The 15,411-nt window shown below is 48.3% G+C and overlaps 2 protein-coding genes across 2 annotated transcripts; both read left to right on the top strand.

Moving 5' to 3' along the window:
• Nucleotides 1-6,701: 6,701 nt before the first annotated feature.
• Nucleotides 6,702-9,677, top strand: LOC117865806 (1-aminocyclopropane-1-carboxylate synthase 2). Its single transcript, XM_034750044.2, has 4 exons — nt 6,702-7,073; nt 7,153-7,284; nt 7,460-7,620; nt 8,282-9,677. Exons 1-4 carry the CDS (start codon nt 6,909-6,911, stop codon nt 9,276-9,278), a joined length of 1,455 nt encoding a protein of 484 aa, XP_034605935.1. The 5' UTR covers nt 6,702-6,908; the 3' UTR covers nt 9,279-9,677.
• Nucleotides 9,678-11,200: 1,523 nt separating this feature from the next.
• LOC117862696 (protein FATTY ACID EXPORT 4, chloroplastic) lies at nt 11,201-13,751 on the top strand. The gene is made up of 4 exons (XM_034746196.2): nt 11,201-11,613; nt 11,714-11,778; nt 13,275-13,362; nt 13,462-13,751. Exons 1-4 carry the CDS (start codon nt 11,412-11,414, stop codon nt 13,569-13,571), a joined length of 465 nt encoding a protein of 154 aa, XP_034602087.1. The 5' UTR covers nt 11,201-11,411; the 3' UTR covers nt 13,572-13,751.
• Nucleotides 13,752-15,411: the final 1,660 nt, after the last annotated feature.

The following is a 15,411-nucleotide window of genomic DNA, read 5'->3' as shown; positions in this document are numbered from 1 at the left end:
GGTCCGGGAACGCAAGTTGGGCCACGTGCCCACTTGGACCACGGCGACGGTCCACACAGACACTACAGTCAGTCAGCCTGAAAACAAACAAGAGAAGTGATTCAAAGATGCAAACCATTTCGAAAATGGCATTAAAAGTTTCAAGATACAGTTCCCCGAAGACACGCATGTGTACGTATGTTCGGTTTGGGAGAATAAGCTGGTGTAGTTTTGAATTCCTAACCTCGTCAATATTCCCCGTGGAAGTGGAACTACCGCACCCCTTTTCCATAACATGCACTCGCTTTGTTCCAAATGCCAATACGGAGCTGCAGAGAGCCTGAAACATTACCAGCTGATCGAACCGCAGCGGGAGCAAAGCCATAAGAGGCGAAATTCTACAAGACACAGCCCAGTCCGAAGGAACACAATTCGGCTGTGCAATAGTGCTGCATAGTGTAGCAATTAGCACGCGACCTTTTCTGACTCGACGAAGCTGTCTACAATTACTACACTGCTTGCTGGTTGTCATTTCATTTGGAGCAACAGCAGCCAAACTACCAAACAGGCGCGAGGATGTCGTGAAACTGTCAAGAACGCGCCCAATTAAGCATGTTGTCAACATGAATCCAGTGGGTGGCATGCGCGATGACCAATGAAACGACCGCATGCCATGCACCGGCGGTTCCAGGGTCGCACGGAGAATGAATGATGACCAAGCGGGTGACGTCATTTGCACCGGCTACGCAGGGCTAGTGGGCCGCGGCGATCCTTCAGGTCACCTCGTCCCGTCGCTGTCGGCTTCGGCCTGGCTCCAGCAAATGGACAAGCAACAAGCAGGACGATCTGGATTCTGGAAATGCTAGTTAGCAACGCAAATGGATACTGTAATGCCACTTTTTAACGAAGATTGTTGAGCAGGGACTGGCGGTTCCGTCCATGTAATTGTTTTTTCGAGAAGTTCCTTTCAAAATCAAAAGGAAAATTAGAGACGGGTCTGCCGTGTCGTGATGTCGTCGACGGACCAAGACACCGGTCGTACGTACCACCACGAAGGTTCTCATGGCCGTATTTGCAAAACTTAATCATGGACACGGGAAAATTACTTGTTATAAAAGGACGTGGATTAGACGTAAGTTTTCTATGTGCAGTGATGATGCGCGCAGAGGTTGGGCCTGGACAGGAGGCGCGCATGCAGCTGGGCGTGGATTTGATTGGGAAACGCAGCATCGGAGCCTTGTCAAACCCAACCATGCATCTAGACATCCCGCTTTATATCACCATTGTTTTTCACCTTTACCTTCTCGGACGTCCTAAGGAACAACTGCACACCTACCGGGTTGGTTCAACCTACTATCATCGCCATGTTTTTTTTCCCTCCCCTTTTCACATTATCACATACGCAGTGATGCATGGACAGCATGGTGCTCCACCTTGTCCTTGGGCAGTTGAGCTAGGTGTGCATGCGCTTGACGACTATCAGTGCCTGCTGGTTGCCTTGTCAAAGCACTCCACTGCACTGCACAGAAAGCATGCTTGGCCATCAAGTTGTTGACTGTAGTACCACTGAATACTGATCTGTGGCGCCCGTAGCATTGTCGTATGCTCCCATGGTCCCATTCATATATTTTGTGTAGCGCCTGTAGCTGAGTCTCATGCTGAGTCTATACCTTGCATCGGCCGCTCTGCAAGTCTGCAGCTCCAGTTCAGCACCTCTGACGGGACGTGTATGTACTGTGTACACGCGTGCTGCTTGACGCATTTGACCACAGAACAAAAACGAACTGGAGCGGTTAGCCGGTTGCTACCAAACGTGCGTTACATTTACATCTGCCGCGGCGGAACGTGCGTCTCCGATCCGGTGGACGTACGAACGTGCGTGTGGCGCGGTGGATCAACAGATCGTGTCCGGCTGTAGATCCGAGTATCTGACTCATCAGTCATCAGTCCACGATCCACGGTGTCTACACTAGCACCGCCGTCCTCGTACATTTCTTGCATGTGGAACTGCCCGAAACGAATGCCGGCCTGTACTCAGTATAGTCACTAGTCAGTACTCTGCAGGGAGAAACCAAGCACCGCGAGCTCGAAAGGCGATGGGACCGTTAGCTGAAAGTACATGCATGCTGACACGGTGACACGCAGACCAGTTAAGTTAGGCTTTGTGTGCGACGACCACCGACCGATGACCGATGATCCCCTGCCCCTCCCACGCGCGGTGCGGATGAGGGATGACCAGTACGGTCTCGTCGGGGTTCACACGGTTTCACTTGATGCGTACGGCAGGGAATCTAGGACCTTGTTTTCGTTGCCGTCCTACGACGTTTCGACGACTTTGGATCAGGGTTGCATGGACGTTGCCGGCTGTGGTTGCTCTCATGGTGCCCTTACGGTGCTGAGATCCTCCCTGTATAGAGTGTAGCAGAGGATAGCGGATGATTGCCAGCGGGGAGGTATCGACCAGCAAAGCCAAGTTAGGGTCTTGCGCTACCTCATCAGGTTTTAAACGTGTGTGTTGTTTGGGTTACGGTAGCGATGCGAACTCTAATGTGACACTTTGACTTGCATTTTTTTGTCAAAAAATTTTCATTTAAATGGTGGGAGTTATATGTTATGGAAATATTTTCCATAACCAGTGTATGGATAACATCAACCACATGTTGCCCGTGTATGCAACTTTTCGTGTATTCCTAGGTTTAAGTTAAAAAATTGGGCAATTAGAATCATAAAATGAGCTATATTTGGTTGAGTCGAAGACTTAAACTTAGATGGACGGATTCTACCCTAGTAAATACCTAACCACCTAGTGAAATTCACATGGTGGAGAGAAAATCGATCATTAGATAGAATGGAAAGCACGAGGTTGTATATAAATGTGGCGGCTGTCCAACATGGATCCATCGTGTGGATGATGCACACATAGACTAAAGCGTTGAAGTTTGCACGCCCTTATTATTGAGCATGCAAACTTAATTATTCTCTGAAGATCTTATAAATCGTAAATGCTACTATGGTACAAGTCGTGTTGCTTGATTTTAGCTAATTAAGATTTTTTTCACGAGATTGATCTGCATTGAATTTCGCTCCATATGCCTTAGTCACTTTTTTATGGCACTTAGATGTTCTTATGTAAAAGGGAAAAAGGTTCGACGCAGCAAAAAAATCCACCTTTATTTCTTTATATAAGGAAAAGTTCAAATTCAAATAGAAACAATAAATAAACAATACCAGTGATATAATTAAAAGAAGAAACCAAATTTGAATGCTTCAATTTAAGCATACATATCTAAGTCTCCTTACAAGGTGATGACGAATCTTTAGTTTCATAGGAAAAAAAAACTGGTTACTACCACTTTCTTAAATACAAGACACAATTGACTTTTTTCATCCACTTAACTATTCATCTTTTCTACAAATATTTATGCAAATAGAAAATTTTAAACGTTAAATCTAAAGTATGTTTGACGATACACATAGTGGTACTCATTTTACTTTATTTGACTAACTCATTAGATAGATATTGTTGTCAAAGTTGGAGAAAAAGTCAACGGTGTTATATATTTAAGAACGAATGGTGTATATTTTTCCGCAAAAAGTTTGTGCTCGATCATATTTTGGAAAAAAATTTATTCAACGTCCAAATATGGATTTCTTGGCAGATAAAAACTTGAATTCAGTCATAATTTTTGTCATTTGTCCTGTTGATTCAGTATTGCATTAGCTCGTATCAGATCTGTTCTTACTGAATTTTTGTGCTTGCGACGCCTCATCTTTTCTTCCGTCCTTATCCTTTCCTCCGTTTGATCAATGAATAGTTGTTTCTACGAGGACCTTTCAACCCCATTGACTACAACCGATCTTAGTATTTAACCACAAACTTTCCTAGAAAGTACCAGCAGATTGGAAAATGCATACTACTATCGGAACAGCAGGGACAGATCGATCGGGGTGAAGGTTAATCTCATCTAGAGCTTCATCTAGCATGCCAGATTTCCACGCACTGCAATGCTCCTCCAACACGTCAATTCGTGGCCGGACAGCGAGTGCAGTCACTGTTGGTGGCCAAATTGGCTGCAATTTTTTTAATAGCAGACACCATGACCGACGACGACGAGGACGAGCGTAGGTCAGTTCGCTTGGTGCCATCTACAGTAGCCATGTACATTTTGTATTTGTTTAGGACTTGCTGCAACGTAGGAGTACTACGTTGACTGCATGCTCTCCAGAGATTTATAGACTTGACTTCGCACATCGCAACAGGGTCAAATTCTTGCAATATGTGAGATGTGAGTTGTAGGTGATGACTAGATCCACAGTCAGTTTCTCAGTCCGGCAATCTCGCGCCATTTGGGTACGTCCACACCACACTTGCTGTCGAGCTGTTCGGACAGGAACATGGAACAGACACACCTTACTCAGCCAGTTGGCATTTTGGCATTTTTGAGTTAGGGTCTGTTTGGATCCATGGACTAAATTTTAGTCTTGCACTTTTAGCTCAAAATTTAGCTCTTCGGATCCAAACAGGAGGGTTAAAAGTGACAAATAGCTAAACTTTGGGACTAAATTTTAGCCCCCAAAGAGACCCTAAAAGGGGCTAAAAGTGATCCCAGGACCACAAATTCCACCCCTGCCCCTCTTTCCTCTCTCCTCCCCGCACTCTCTCTCTCTGCTTTCTCTCTCCCTCCCCGCATGCTCCGCCTCCTTCGCCCGCCGCCGCCATCTCCGCTCCGCCCCACGGCGCCGCCACCTCCTCCTCCGCCTCCGCCTCGCGGAGGCACTGGCGGAGCTGGAGCAGGCGCGGGCGCGCACCACCGAGCTGCAACGCCGCCTCGAGCAGACCTACGGCAAGCGCCACCACCTTGTCGAGAAGGCCCGCGGCCGGATCCACGAGATCCGCGCGCGCCTCCACGAGCGCGAGCAGCAGCAGGCGCTGCCCCCCCCCCCACACCCCCGCGCAGCCCGAGCAATCGATCGTGTCCGGTGTCCGATCGAACAGTAGCTACCAAATCCCCTTCTTAGTTGTTCTCCGTCTCCGATGGAATGGAACAGTAGCTAACAAATTCTTGTGCTTCCAATTTTCGCCTGCAGGGCAAGCTGCTGTCGATGATGCCTGTTTGTTGCTACCGCTTCTCTTTTCTGAACTTCACATTGGGAGCTGCCACTAGCTAGTTAATTAGGCTATGTATGTAATATACTAGTGTCAGTGATCCACAGAGCATCGAAAACTTGCTAACTATTGAATCAGATTGGAAATTAGTGGTAGGAACATTCCGTGTGAAGAATTCCCATTGCTGGCGGCTGGTGACTACTTTGTTCGAGATAAGTGAAACAGCATGGAAGAAACTAGCAGGCGCATGGTAGGCGACCAGCAGGAACAGCAAGTAGTTCCTAGCAGGTGCAGGGGTGCATGTGCATTCCTGTGCATGTGCATGGAGTCATTAACGAGGGGCAAATCAGTCATTGTTTGATGAGAAACTAAAGTTTAGCTCATGGATCCAAACAGCCTAGCAAGACTAAAGTTTAGGAGCTAAAATTTAGGGACTAAAGTTTAGCTCATAAATTAATGATTCAAACACCACATTAGTAGCACCCTATGGATCTATGATTGATCGGGAAGGCCGATGATCCTTCACCGGCGCCAGGGGGAAAAACTGTGATTAAATTAGGCAGGAACAGATGGCAGGCGAATAATCCCCGAATTACGGGCGAACAGACCTCAGCATCGGGCGGCAATACTGCAAACGCCTGACGCCTCCCGTTTTCTTGGAAGCCGAGAGCGCGCGCCGCCGGTTGAATCCTTCCACCATCCTGGGGGTCGTGCCTGCATGCGAGCTCAGTGCTGGTCCAAATAGACCTAGTATTAATTACTTGCCACAAGCCGCCGGTAGCTAGAACCGCCGCCGCCGCGCCGGGCCGCCGCTTGGACCGGCCGGCGTAACTGCGTCGGCACGGCGATGCTATTTACTGGCGTCAACATCCATCGATCGCCTGAACGCTGCGTCGCACCAAACTTCTAGCTAGTGCGGCAACCTTTTTTGTACCCAAATTAAAGGTTAACGTGTGGCGATCCAACCCCATGTTGCGATCTGCGACAGCGAGCGGGACATCACGGCCAGCCGAGCATCGCGCCAGCACCCTTCGATTCCATGTCAACAGCTACTACCAGTAAGTACCAAACAATTCGACTCGGGTCTTGTTTAGTTGTCAAAATTGGGAGTGCCAAAATTACTGTGCCGGCACTGTAGCACACTGTAGCGTTTCATTTGTATTTATGAATTATTGTCCAAACATTGACTAATTAGGCTTAAAAGATTCGTCTCGCAAAGTACAACAAAACTGTGCAATTAGTTTTTAATTTCATCTACATTTAGTACTCCAGGCATGTACCGCTAGTTTGATGTGATGAGGAATCTTCTTTTTGCATAGTGCCAAAATTGGGAGTTAGGAGTGAAGTAAACAAGGACTCGGTAGCTAGGGGCCAAAGGATGGAGAGGTTGAAGCCATGAGATGCCGTGTCCCGGGCTGCAAAAGAGACGAGACGAGACGTTCAAAAGGTCAGCGAGCGAGGAGGGTCCACCTCCACATGTTCGCGGTTACGGTCGCCCACTCGCATTGGTACCAGTCCTTAGCCTCCGCAATGCTTTTATTTCGCGGAAGCATCCCGCCCGCCCGCGCACAACTTGTTCGCTGCGAGGTTGCTGACCAGCTAGCATATAAATAGGCGCCCATAGCTCGCTACTTGGAAATCACCAAAACCCGCTAGCTCTCCTCCTACAAAGGACCCCCAGCAGCCCAACAAGGCACAGCGTCTGATCGATCGGACGCGTGCTCAGCTCTCTGCGCACTCTGTTTCGCTGCTCCCCTCTTCGTTAGCTCGTTTGCGGCAGGTCTTCTGAACCTCAGAGAACCGACCGACTGAGGCCGAGCAAATGGCTGGTGGCAGTGGCAGTGAGCTCCTCTCCAGGATCGCCACCGGCGACGGCCACGGCGAGAACTCGTCCTACTTCGACGGGTGGAAGGCCTACGACATGAACCCTTTCGACCTGGACCACAACCGCGACGGCGTCATCCAGATGGGCCTCGCCGAGAACCAAGTACGCACCCCTGCAGCTACGCTTACCTCTGTAAAAACTGCCGTCGATCGAATGCTCATATAAACTGCTTATGTTGCAGCTGTCGCTGGACCTGATCGAGGAGTGGAGCCTGAACCACCCGGAGGCGTCCATCTGCACGGCGCAGGGCGCCTCCCAGTTCCGGAGGATCGCCAACTTCCAGGACTACCACGGCCTGCCGGAGTTCAGAGAGGTAAGCTGCTGCTTGTTGTTGGCTAGCTCAGAACCAATATGGTGATCGAGGCAGCTGCTGTCTAATGGCGCCGACCGCGAATGAAAGCGACGGCGCAGCTAGCGGCCGGTCGCCTTCCTGACAGATCACCGCTAACCGCAATGTGATCCTGACGTTTTCAATTAACTTGTTGCAGGCGATGGCCAAGTTCATGGGGCAGGTGAGGGGCGGGAAGGTGACGTTCGACCCCGACCGCGTCGTGATGAGCGGCGGAGCAACCGGCGCGCAGGACACGCTCGCCTTCTGCCTCGCGGACCCCGGCGACGCCTACCTCGTGCCGACGCCGTACTACGCAGCGTATGTCCTCGTGTCCGTGCCAAAATTAAGTTTGATAGCAACCTCTCATGTCGTGGTCCTTGCGAGAAAATTAAACTTGATCGCAGCTTCTCATATCGTGGTCCTGCATATATATAGACTAAAATTTGTCAAACATATACGGGTTTAAGCTAAAACCGGTTAGTCCTTGACAAAATTAAATTTGATCGCAACCTCTCATATCATGTCTTTAATTAGTCATGCATAGACTCCAAAACTTGTCAAAACGTAGAAGAGGACTTCTATATGGTATTGGTTTCCTCACAAGATTGTCAACTAGTACGTTCTAGCCTTTTTCAGCTTTTCCTGTTTGGGAAACGTTTCAAAATTGACCTGATGAACCTCCAAAGTAGCTTTTCCCATAATAAATAAAATCAAAAGAAGATCTTAGTTGCTGGGTTATTGTCGCCAAGTTGGATCAGGCAATCTAGTCACGCACGGAACTCGTTCTCAACTTCTCGCACGGTCCGGTCCATACGACTTTCCATGTACAAGTTTAGTACATCATTGACCTTTTCCCTAGAGTCATAGTCGCCTCGCAAGAAAATGTAGAGCATGCACATGCACATGCACATGCACGACGGCAGAGTCGTTCTCTCGAGTCCTTCCTGTCCTGACGCATTTTTTCCTTGTATGATCACAGTTTCGACCGCGACTGTTGCTGGAGGTCAGGGATCAAGCTGCTGCCGATCGAGTGCCACAGCTCCAACGGCTTCGCGCTCACCAGGGAGGCGCTCGTGTCGGCGTACGAGGGCGCGCGGGGCCAGGGCATCCGCGTCAAGGGTATCCTCATCACCAACCCCTCCAACCCGCTGGGCACCATCATGGGCCGCGACACGCTGGCGATGCTCGCCGAGTTCGCCACGGAGCACCGCGTCCACCTCATCTGCGACGAGATCTACGCGGGGTCCGTGTTCGCCAAGCCGGACTTCGTGAGCATCGCCGAGGTCGTGGAGCGCGACGTCCCCGGGTGCAACCGCGACCTCATCCACATCGCCTACAGCCTCTCCAAGGACTTCGGCCTCCCGGGGTTCCGCGTCGGCATCATCTACTCCTACAACGACGCTGTCGTGGCGTGCGCGCGCAAGATGTCCAGCTTCGGTCTCGTCTCCTCCCAGACGCAGTACTTCCTGGCGAGGATGCTCTCGGACACGGACTTCATGGCCCGGTTCCTCGCCGAGAGCAAGCGGCGGCTGGCGGCGCGGCACGAGCGCTTCACCTCGGGCCTCCGCGACGTCGGCATCGGCTGCCTGCCCGGGAACGCGGGGCTCTTCTCGTGGATGGACCTGCGGGGCATGCTGCGGGACAAGACGCCCGAGGCGGAGCTGGAGCTGTGGCGGGTGATCATACACAAGGTGAAGCTGAACGTGTCGCCCGGCACGTCGTTCCACTGCGGCGAGCCCGGGTGGTTCCGCGTCTGCCACGCCAACATGGACGACGAGACAATGGAGGTCGCGCTTGGCCGCATCCGCAGCTTCGTGCAGCAGCAGAAGCAGAAGGCCAAGGCCAAGAGCTGGGCCGCAAGGGGACGCCTCCACCTCAGCCTGCCGCGCCGAGGAGGTGCCGTCGCTTCGCACCTCGCGCTCTCCAGCCCATTGGCGTTGATGTCGCCGCAGTCACCGATGGTTCACGCTAGCTAATCACCGGGCATTCATTCGGTAACGGACGGTTGGCAGGGTGTGCCGTACCTGGCGTACATCCTTTTTTGCGATCACATTGCGTACAAGTCTATGTGATCGTTTGCCAGAAGATTAGACAGGCATGCAGGCCAGGGCGTATAGCTAGTTTTCGCATAGACGTTGTACAGGCGTCGGGTGTCGGTGGGTAAAGCAGGACGTACCCATTTATTGTCCTCACTCCTCAGTTTTTTTCGTATCGTATATATATGGTTTGGTTTGACGTTAGTAGCAAGCATGTGACAGAATAATGATCGGAAATGGATACTGAGTCCTCCCGATCAATTGTTGTAAACTTGTGACGGAAGCTGTACCATAACACAAGTGTGTATAATAGATCATTTTGCCAATTACCATAAGTTATCCATCGAGTTATTCCTACATGATTCCTTAAAGTTTGTTCTGTGTGCGTACACTTTGAATATATAAGATTCCCTGAAATGAAAATTCTACTATAGAATACTATCTTCCGGATTCGATACGTAATTGAGCACTAGTCTCTCAACCTATGCTGCTTCATGGGCTAGTAACTTATTTTAATTACCCGCAGAAAAATAGTAACTTATTTTAACATACACAATTGTTTTAAAGAAACATAAACATAAGAGTTTATGGACAAATTAGAGCCAACATCTCATCATATAATTTCTTATATTTGCTATGTCTCAAGTGAACGATAATTTAGAAACATGCATATAAGATGTTTGGGTTATTTGTTTTCATGACGGCAGATTGCTAATTCAAATGTAGATCTTTTCGGATGTTAGGTTAGTTCAGTTTATTTTTAATAATGGTGTATGTGTCTAATTTAGATGTAATTTAGGGGTTAATTTATCTTATTTTCATAACGATAGATTTGTGTAACTTTAATGCAGATTTATGTAATGACAAATGGGTAATTTAGATGTAGATCCAGGTGATTACTTTGTAACAAAGGTGGATAATTCAAAGCAAGTTATTGTCAAGTCCAAATTTGATGACTGGATGTTTTGTTTTATTTTGTGGGCATTTCTAAAACTTCCTATTTTCTAGCATGTCTCATGAGGATTAACATATAAGCTCTAAAAGAAAAGTAATAAGAAAGATCAATAGAAATATAGTATTTCTTGGAGAATGTAATTATGAATGTAACATCAGAGACTTATCTCTCTTTACTAGCTCCACCTAAGCATGAGTATACTAGTACAATATATGAACGTAAGCATTTGGTGCGTAGTCGGTGTAGGAATGTGATCATAGCTGACGTAGGCGTTTTCTTGAATAGATAGTGACATGAACGCTCTCATGGGTAATCAACAACGACAAAGGCTGAATAAAGTGCGACTTACGATCTTGTCTGGTCAACCTTCAAAGTTTTGAAAGTCGCGCACGAATGATCCGTGAACAAATACTCATAGACTTTGGCTTGGACGTGTTTATTTGCAGTTTTGCTCCAACCATCGGTCCAAACTATCGGTCCAAGGATAATAACACGTGCCTTTTGACACCTAGCACATTTTCATGCCAACCGAAGTTCTTATACCACATGAGTGAACACCACTTTAATTAAAGTACCAAAATAATTTCGAAGAGGTGGCTAGAAAACCCTAATCACCATCGCCACTTTTCCTATACTTCAAGCGAAAATGCTTTCTTTGCTAATGCCATCTCTTCACCATGCCGAAGCTATGGCGGCTGTATAGGAAATGACATTTAGCTGTGGAGGGTGAATATGAGTTAACGACACTTACCAGCTTTTCAGTAATTTTTGGTGTTCAAAACTTTAAATGGACGTCTGTGTTTCGAAAAAAATTAAATGGACACACTGTAATGAAATCCTAATCAAGAAGACTAGAAGAGACGTCTAATTCTGTCGGGCCGTGCAAAGCCGATCGACTAAACAAACGTGCGCCACAACGAAAGCAAGAGAGAGAGGCCCTTTCCGGCTTCCTTCTTCCAGCGCAAAGGCTGAAGCAGGGGAGCCTTCTCAAACTACTCTCGCTGACATCTCGGCCTTTCTGAGATAGCGGATAGGCGGCAGCTGCGCACCACTCGTCCCCGACTCTCCGGCCACGGACAGCGACCGCCGGAACCCGCACGAGCCTGCGCTAAAGGAAAATGACGGCGCTGACGACCACCTCCGCCACCCTCTCCGCTTCGCTCCCTTCGGTTCCCAGGCCGCCGCCCCGTCCCCCTGTTGCCCACCTACGCCTCCGCCCCCGCCGCCGCGCCCTGCTCCGCTGCGAAGCGGTGTCGGAGCTCGCCCCGGCCGCCTCCGCCGCCTACGGCGTGCTCCTCCTGGGCGGCGGCGTCTTCGCATGTACGCGCGGTCGCCTCGCTAGTGTGGCTGCTATGGCCTGTCGGTTGATTTGCGGCTTTATTCTTGGACCACTGAGTTTCTTACTTTCTGCCGTGTTCAGATGCGAGGTCGGGGAGTAAAGGCTCAATCTACGGAGGGCTGGCTGGATCTGCACTCATGGGCATTGTGAGTGGACCTCGAATGTCCTCTACATTTCCTTTTCATTTGTTTAGAAGAGTCTGCTTGGTAGATTACGTATCACATGCCTTGTCATTGTTGCGTGTCATGATTCCTGCTGGAACGGTTATGTTGAGTTGGCTATGACAATTATGCTTTAGACCAAATTGCAGACATGATTAAGATTCTGGATTGGTTGGAAGCACTGGGGTTTGAACTTTGAAGTCGTTGGTTGAATGGCAGTGTTGCTGAAGTCCTTGGTAGTATCTAATTGCTAGGTGCGGCTAAGGACTTCTGAGCACTCTAGTTTATTTGAGCGTAGCAAATGGTCAGATTGTCTTGCTTTCCGCTTTTCCTTTGTGGAAGTGGTTAATTCCATCACTGGTACTAATGTATTGTAGGCAATCTGTTACTCTGTTAGCGCATATGGATTTAGGAAATCTAATGACATAACTGCTACTAACATTACTAGAAGATTTTTCTTTTTATTTTTGCCTGGTTATTATGGCACAAGGAATAAGGGCCCTTATCATATTCCTAGTAAGAGATTCTAAAAGAAATGTGTCGAATTTTAACAGCAGGCAATTTTCCAGGCGGAATTCCTTCCTATGGAACAGTAACCGAACCAGTATACCTGTGTAATGTATTCTCCATGTTTAAAATTCCTTCATTGGTATAAATTACGATCCTGATGCTTTTGGAATTATGGTATGGAATTCGTAAAATGCTTTGGGAATCGTTACTTTGCAGCGAACTGTCATCATCTTTCTATTTGTAATACTCACCAAATTGATCATGGAATGAGGAATAATGAGACTGTTTTTTTCTTTCTTCTTCTTAGAAAGAGATTCTGAAATAACTGTGGAGTCTTAACAATAGACAGGTTTCTAGATGGCATATTGTTCCTGTGGAACAGTAACAGGCTAACTGTGGAAATGTGTTGCCAAATTCAAAATTCCATTGTTGATACATAGTAGGACTGATGCTTGCGGAGTTATGCCTTGGAATTCATAAAAAAGTCTTGGAATAATTACTTTTCAAGTGAATTATTCATCATTATGTTGGCAATACTACTACTATACCAAATTGAGATGTTGATTCGGATTCATTGGCAGTTTTCATCATCTATTCCAGTTCTAAATCCTAATATGCTACCAAGCACATGGATCTCTTGACTAGATGGAGTCTTTCCTTTGTTTCCTATTCCTACCCTGGATCAACTATTGAAAAAACAGTAAATTATGAATGAGATGTGTATGAAAAATATGTACTCTTGGCAGATCAACGAGCTTGTCGATTTTACCTTTTTGTTTCAGTAATTTTTTATCCTCTAAGCAATGCATTCTTCTCGTATCCAATTCTATGTTAATTACTGAAATCATGAGCTTATTTACATGATTGGGAATCTCAGAAATAATAACCCTACTCCTTTCTATTTGCAAACAAATGCTCACTGAATTTCGTGGCCAATTTTACTGGGATCACATGGCTAACATTTTTTGCAGGCCTATTATCTGATGCAGACACCTGAGACAAAGGCAGCGGGTGATGCTGTTGGATTTGGATCTGCCTTTCTCTTTGCCTGCGTGTTTGGTATGTTTCACCTTCTTGTGCTTCAGTCCTCATGAAACTCAGACCAGATAAAGAGAAGTCGAAACATCCAACCCCTCCTGACTTGCTTCTGACTTCCAGGTATCAGGTTGTACAATAGCCGTAAACTGGTGCCATCTGGCCTTCTTCTAGCCCTTTCTCTTGGTGCCTTGGGTGTCTTTTACTCTGCGTACTTGCAAGACAAGGTCTAAACCAATTTGGTTTAGTGACTTGAGGATCCTGTACGTTCTGAAGCTTTCCTTTTTTTTTTTGATAAAGATTCTGAAGCTTCCTTGAAGGTTTGCTGGCTCTTTTAGACGTACAACATTAATTTGGACCTACTGTCGGTGCACCTTCCTTCGTGTACCCCTAATAAAGAGCATTTAGAGTTCTCTCTGAGTCACCTGCCGATGATTAGTTTCTGTCCAAGCCTTTCAGTCATCAGTGTGCTGGTTGCAATATCTTGCCTGGGCTGAATGTTAGAGAGCTGCTGAATTCAGTCATCAGTCCGTCAGTGCCTCACTGCATAAGGACGGCGTCGGTGCATGCAGGTGCAAAGTACTGAAACACCTGGTTGGCTTGTTAAACATAGCACATGTACAGATAGTCTGTTGGCAATGGAGGGTGGCCATTAATCATGCAGGAGTAACAACTATCTTATACTCCTACTAGCATCTGATGATGCATCGTTGGTCTCCTACTAGCATCTGATGATGCATCGTTGGTCTCCAACCGGGAACTCCATACGAAGTAGCTTGTAGGATATAGGACGTATCTGCCGATTGGCTGTTTGTTCGACATGCAATGCAACGCAACCAGAACCAGCATGATTATGGAGCAGGCAGGTATGGAAAAGACATGTCGACAGATGGTTGCTGGCCCTTGTCGTTCATCCTGTCTGATGGCATCGGTACCTTGTCCCCTTTCGGACGCTCATTTCGCCTGTTCCTCCAGCTCTGATTTTTTTTTTTGATAATTAGCTTTGAAGTTGACGATGCTTGGTTTTGTGCAATGATGTACGTGCATTATTTAGGACGTATTTGGAAAACGAATAATTCGAGTCTTCTGTCACAGCAGCAGGGCTCACGTTATGTGCAGTAGGTACCTGCTGGCCCGTGCAGCTGCGGTTGGCAACAAAAAGTCTGGCAATTTTTCAAGCTGGGTACGGTCAGTTGCTGAGCTGCGGTTCACTTTGCCTGCAGGAGCAGGAGCCACAGCGAAGCGCACGTTGCACCATCAGGCTCAGACAGTGTCAGTGAGCTCATGTGCTGGGCTCAAACCAAACAGGGGAAAGCAAGCGTTTCATGAACAGAAAATTGAAGTCGGGCATCAAATCGTGCCAGCCGGGCTCAATCTTCCAGCCCTACGGACGGACCGGCGACAGGCCCCGCAGCTTCTGTTTGCCTGGGCCCAGGCCCATACACCAGCCGGACTGCCGGACGAGTTTTTCTATCCGCCGCGCCGCGTCGGCAACTCCGGCATTGACCACCGCCTGGCTCCAGCCCCTTGCGAAGAAACAGCACTACACTACACTCCCTGCTCGGCTACTCCTACGTCGACGTCCCCATGCGTGCGGCCATTTTCTAGCCAGCGCGCGGGCGCCCAACTTCTTCCCTCAATTTTTTTACGGTACATAATACTGCTACTTGTGGTATATGGTATGGAGAAGATCTAAATTAAGAGCAGTTTAGTCATAATTATCCAGTTGAAAGGTCAGATCCAATTTTTTCGGATCAAATTAGTCCCCTGTACCACTACGGCGCGTTCCAGAGTTCTTCCCGGTGTCGCCACCGTCCCAAGCGCCGACCCTTTCGCCGCCGAGATGACTCCTCGGCGGAGTCGCCAACGTTGTGAGCTTGCCACGAACGGAGCTTTCCCGCCGGCGCCACTACAGCCTCGTATCTCCCGCGGCGCTGACTCGTCGCCACGCTGACGCCGCCAAAGCCTGGAGTCTCCGCCGTCCGGTGTCGTGAGCCAGTGGCATCTACCCATCGGTGTGCCACAAGCCCGGCCGGAGCGCAGCCCTGCAAGGGCCGATTGACTTTTATGGCG

The sequence above is a fragment of the Setaria viridis genome, chromosome 7 (assembly GCF_005286985.2).
Source record: "Setaria viridis chromosome 7, Setaria_viridis_v4.0, whole genome shotgun sequence".
NCBI lineage: Eukaryota > Viridiplantae > Streptophyta > Magnoliopsida > Poales > Poaceae > Setaria > Setaria viridis.
Note: the sequence above shows the minus strand (reverse complement) of the source record. Positions and strands in the feature narration are given on the sequence as shown.

Excerpts from the sequence above, each read along its gene's own strand:
- LOC117865806 (XM_034750044.2), top strand. The coding sequence starts at position 6,909 with ATGGCTGGTGGCAGTGGCAGTGAGCTCCTCTCCAGGATCGCCACCGGC. Across the intron at positions 7,074-7,152 it reads TGGGCCTCGCCGAGAACCAA|CTGTCGCTGGACCTGATCGA; the intron begins GTACGCACCCCT and ends CTTATGTTGCAG. Across the intron at positions 7,621-8,281 it reads CCGACGCCGTACTACGCAGC|TTTCGACCGCGACTGTTGCT; the intron begins GTATGTCCTCGT and ends GTATGATCACAG.
- LOC117862696 (XM_034746196.2), top strand. The coding sequence starts at position 11,412 with ATGACGGCGCTGACGACCACCTCCGCCACCCTCTCCGCTTCGCTCCCT. Across the intron at positions 11,779-13,274 it reads GATCTGCACTCATGGGCATT|GCCTATTATCTGATGCAGAC; the intron begins GTGAGTGGACCT and ends CATTTTTTGCAG. Across the intron at positions 13,363-13,461 it reads TCTCTTTGCCTGCGTGTTTG|GTATCAGGTTGTACAATAGC; the intron begins GTATGTTTCACC and ends TCTGACTTCCAG.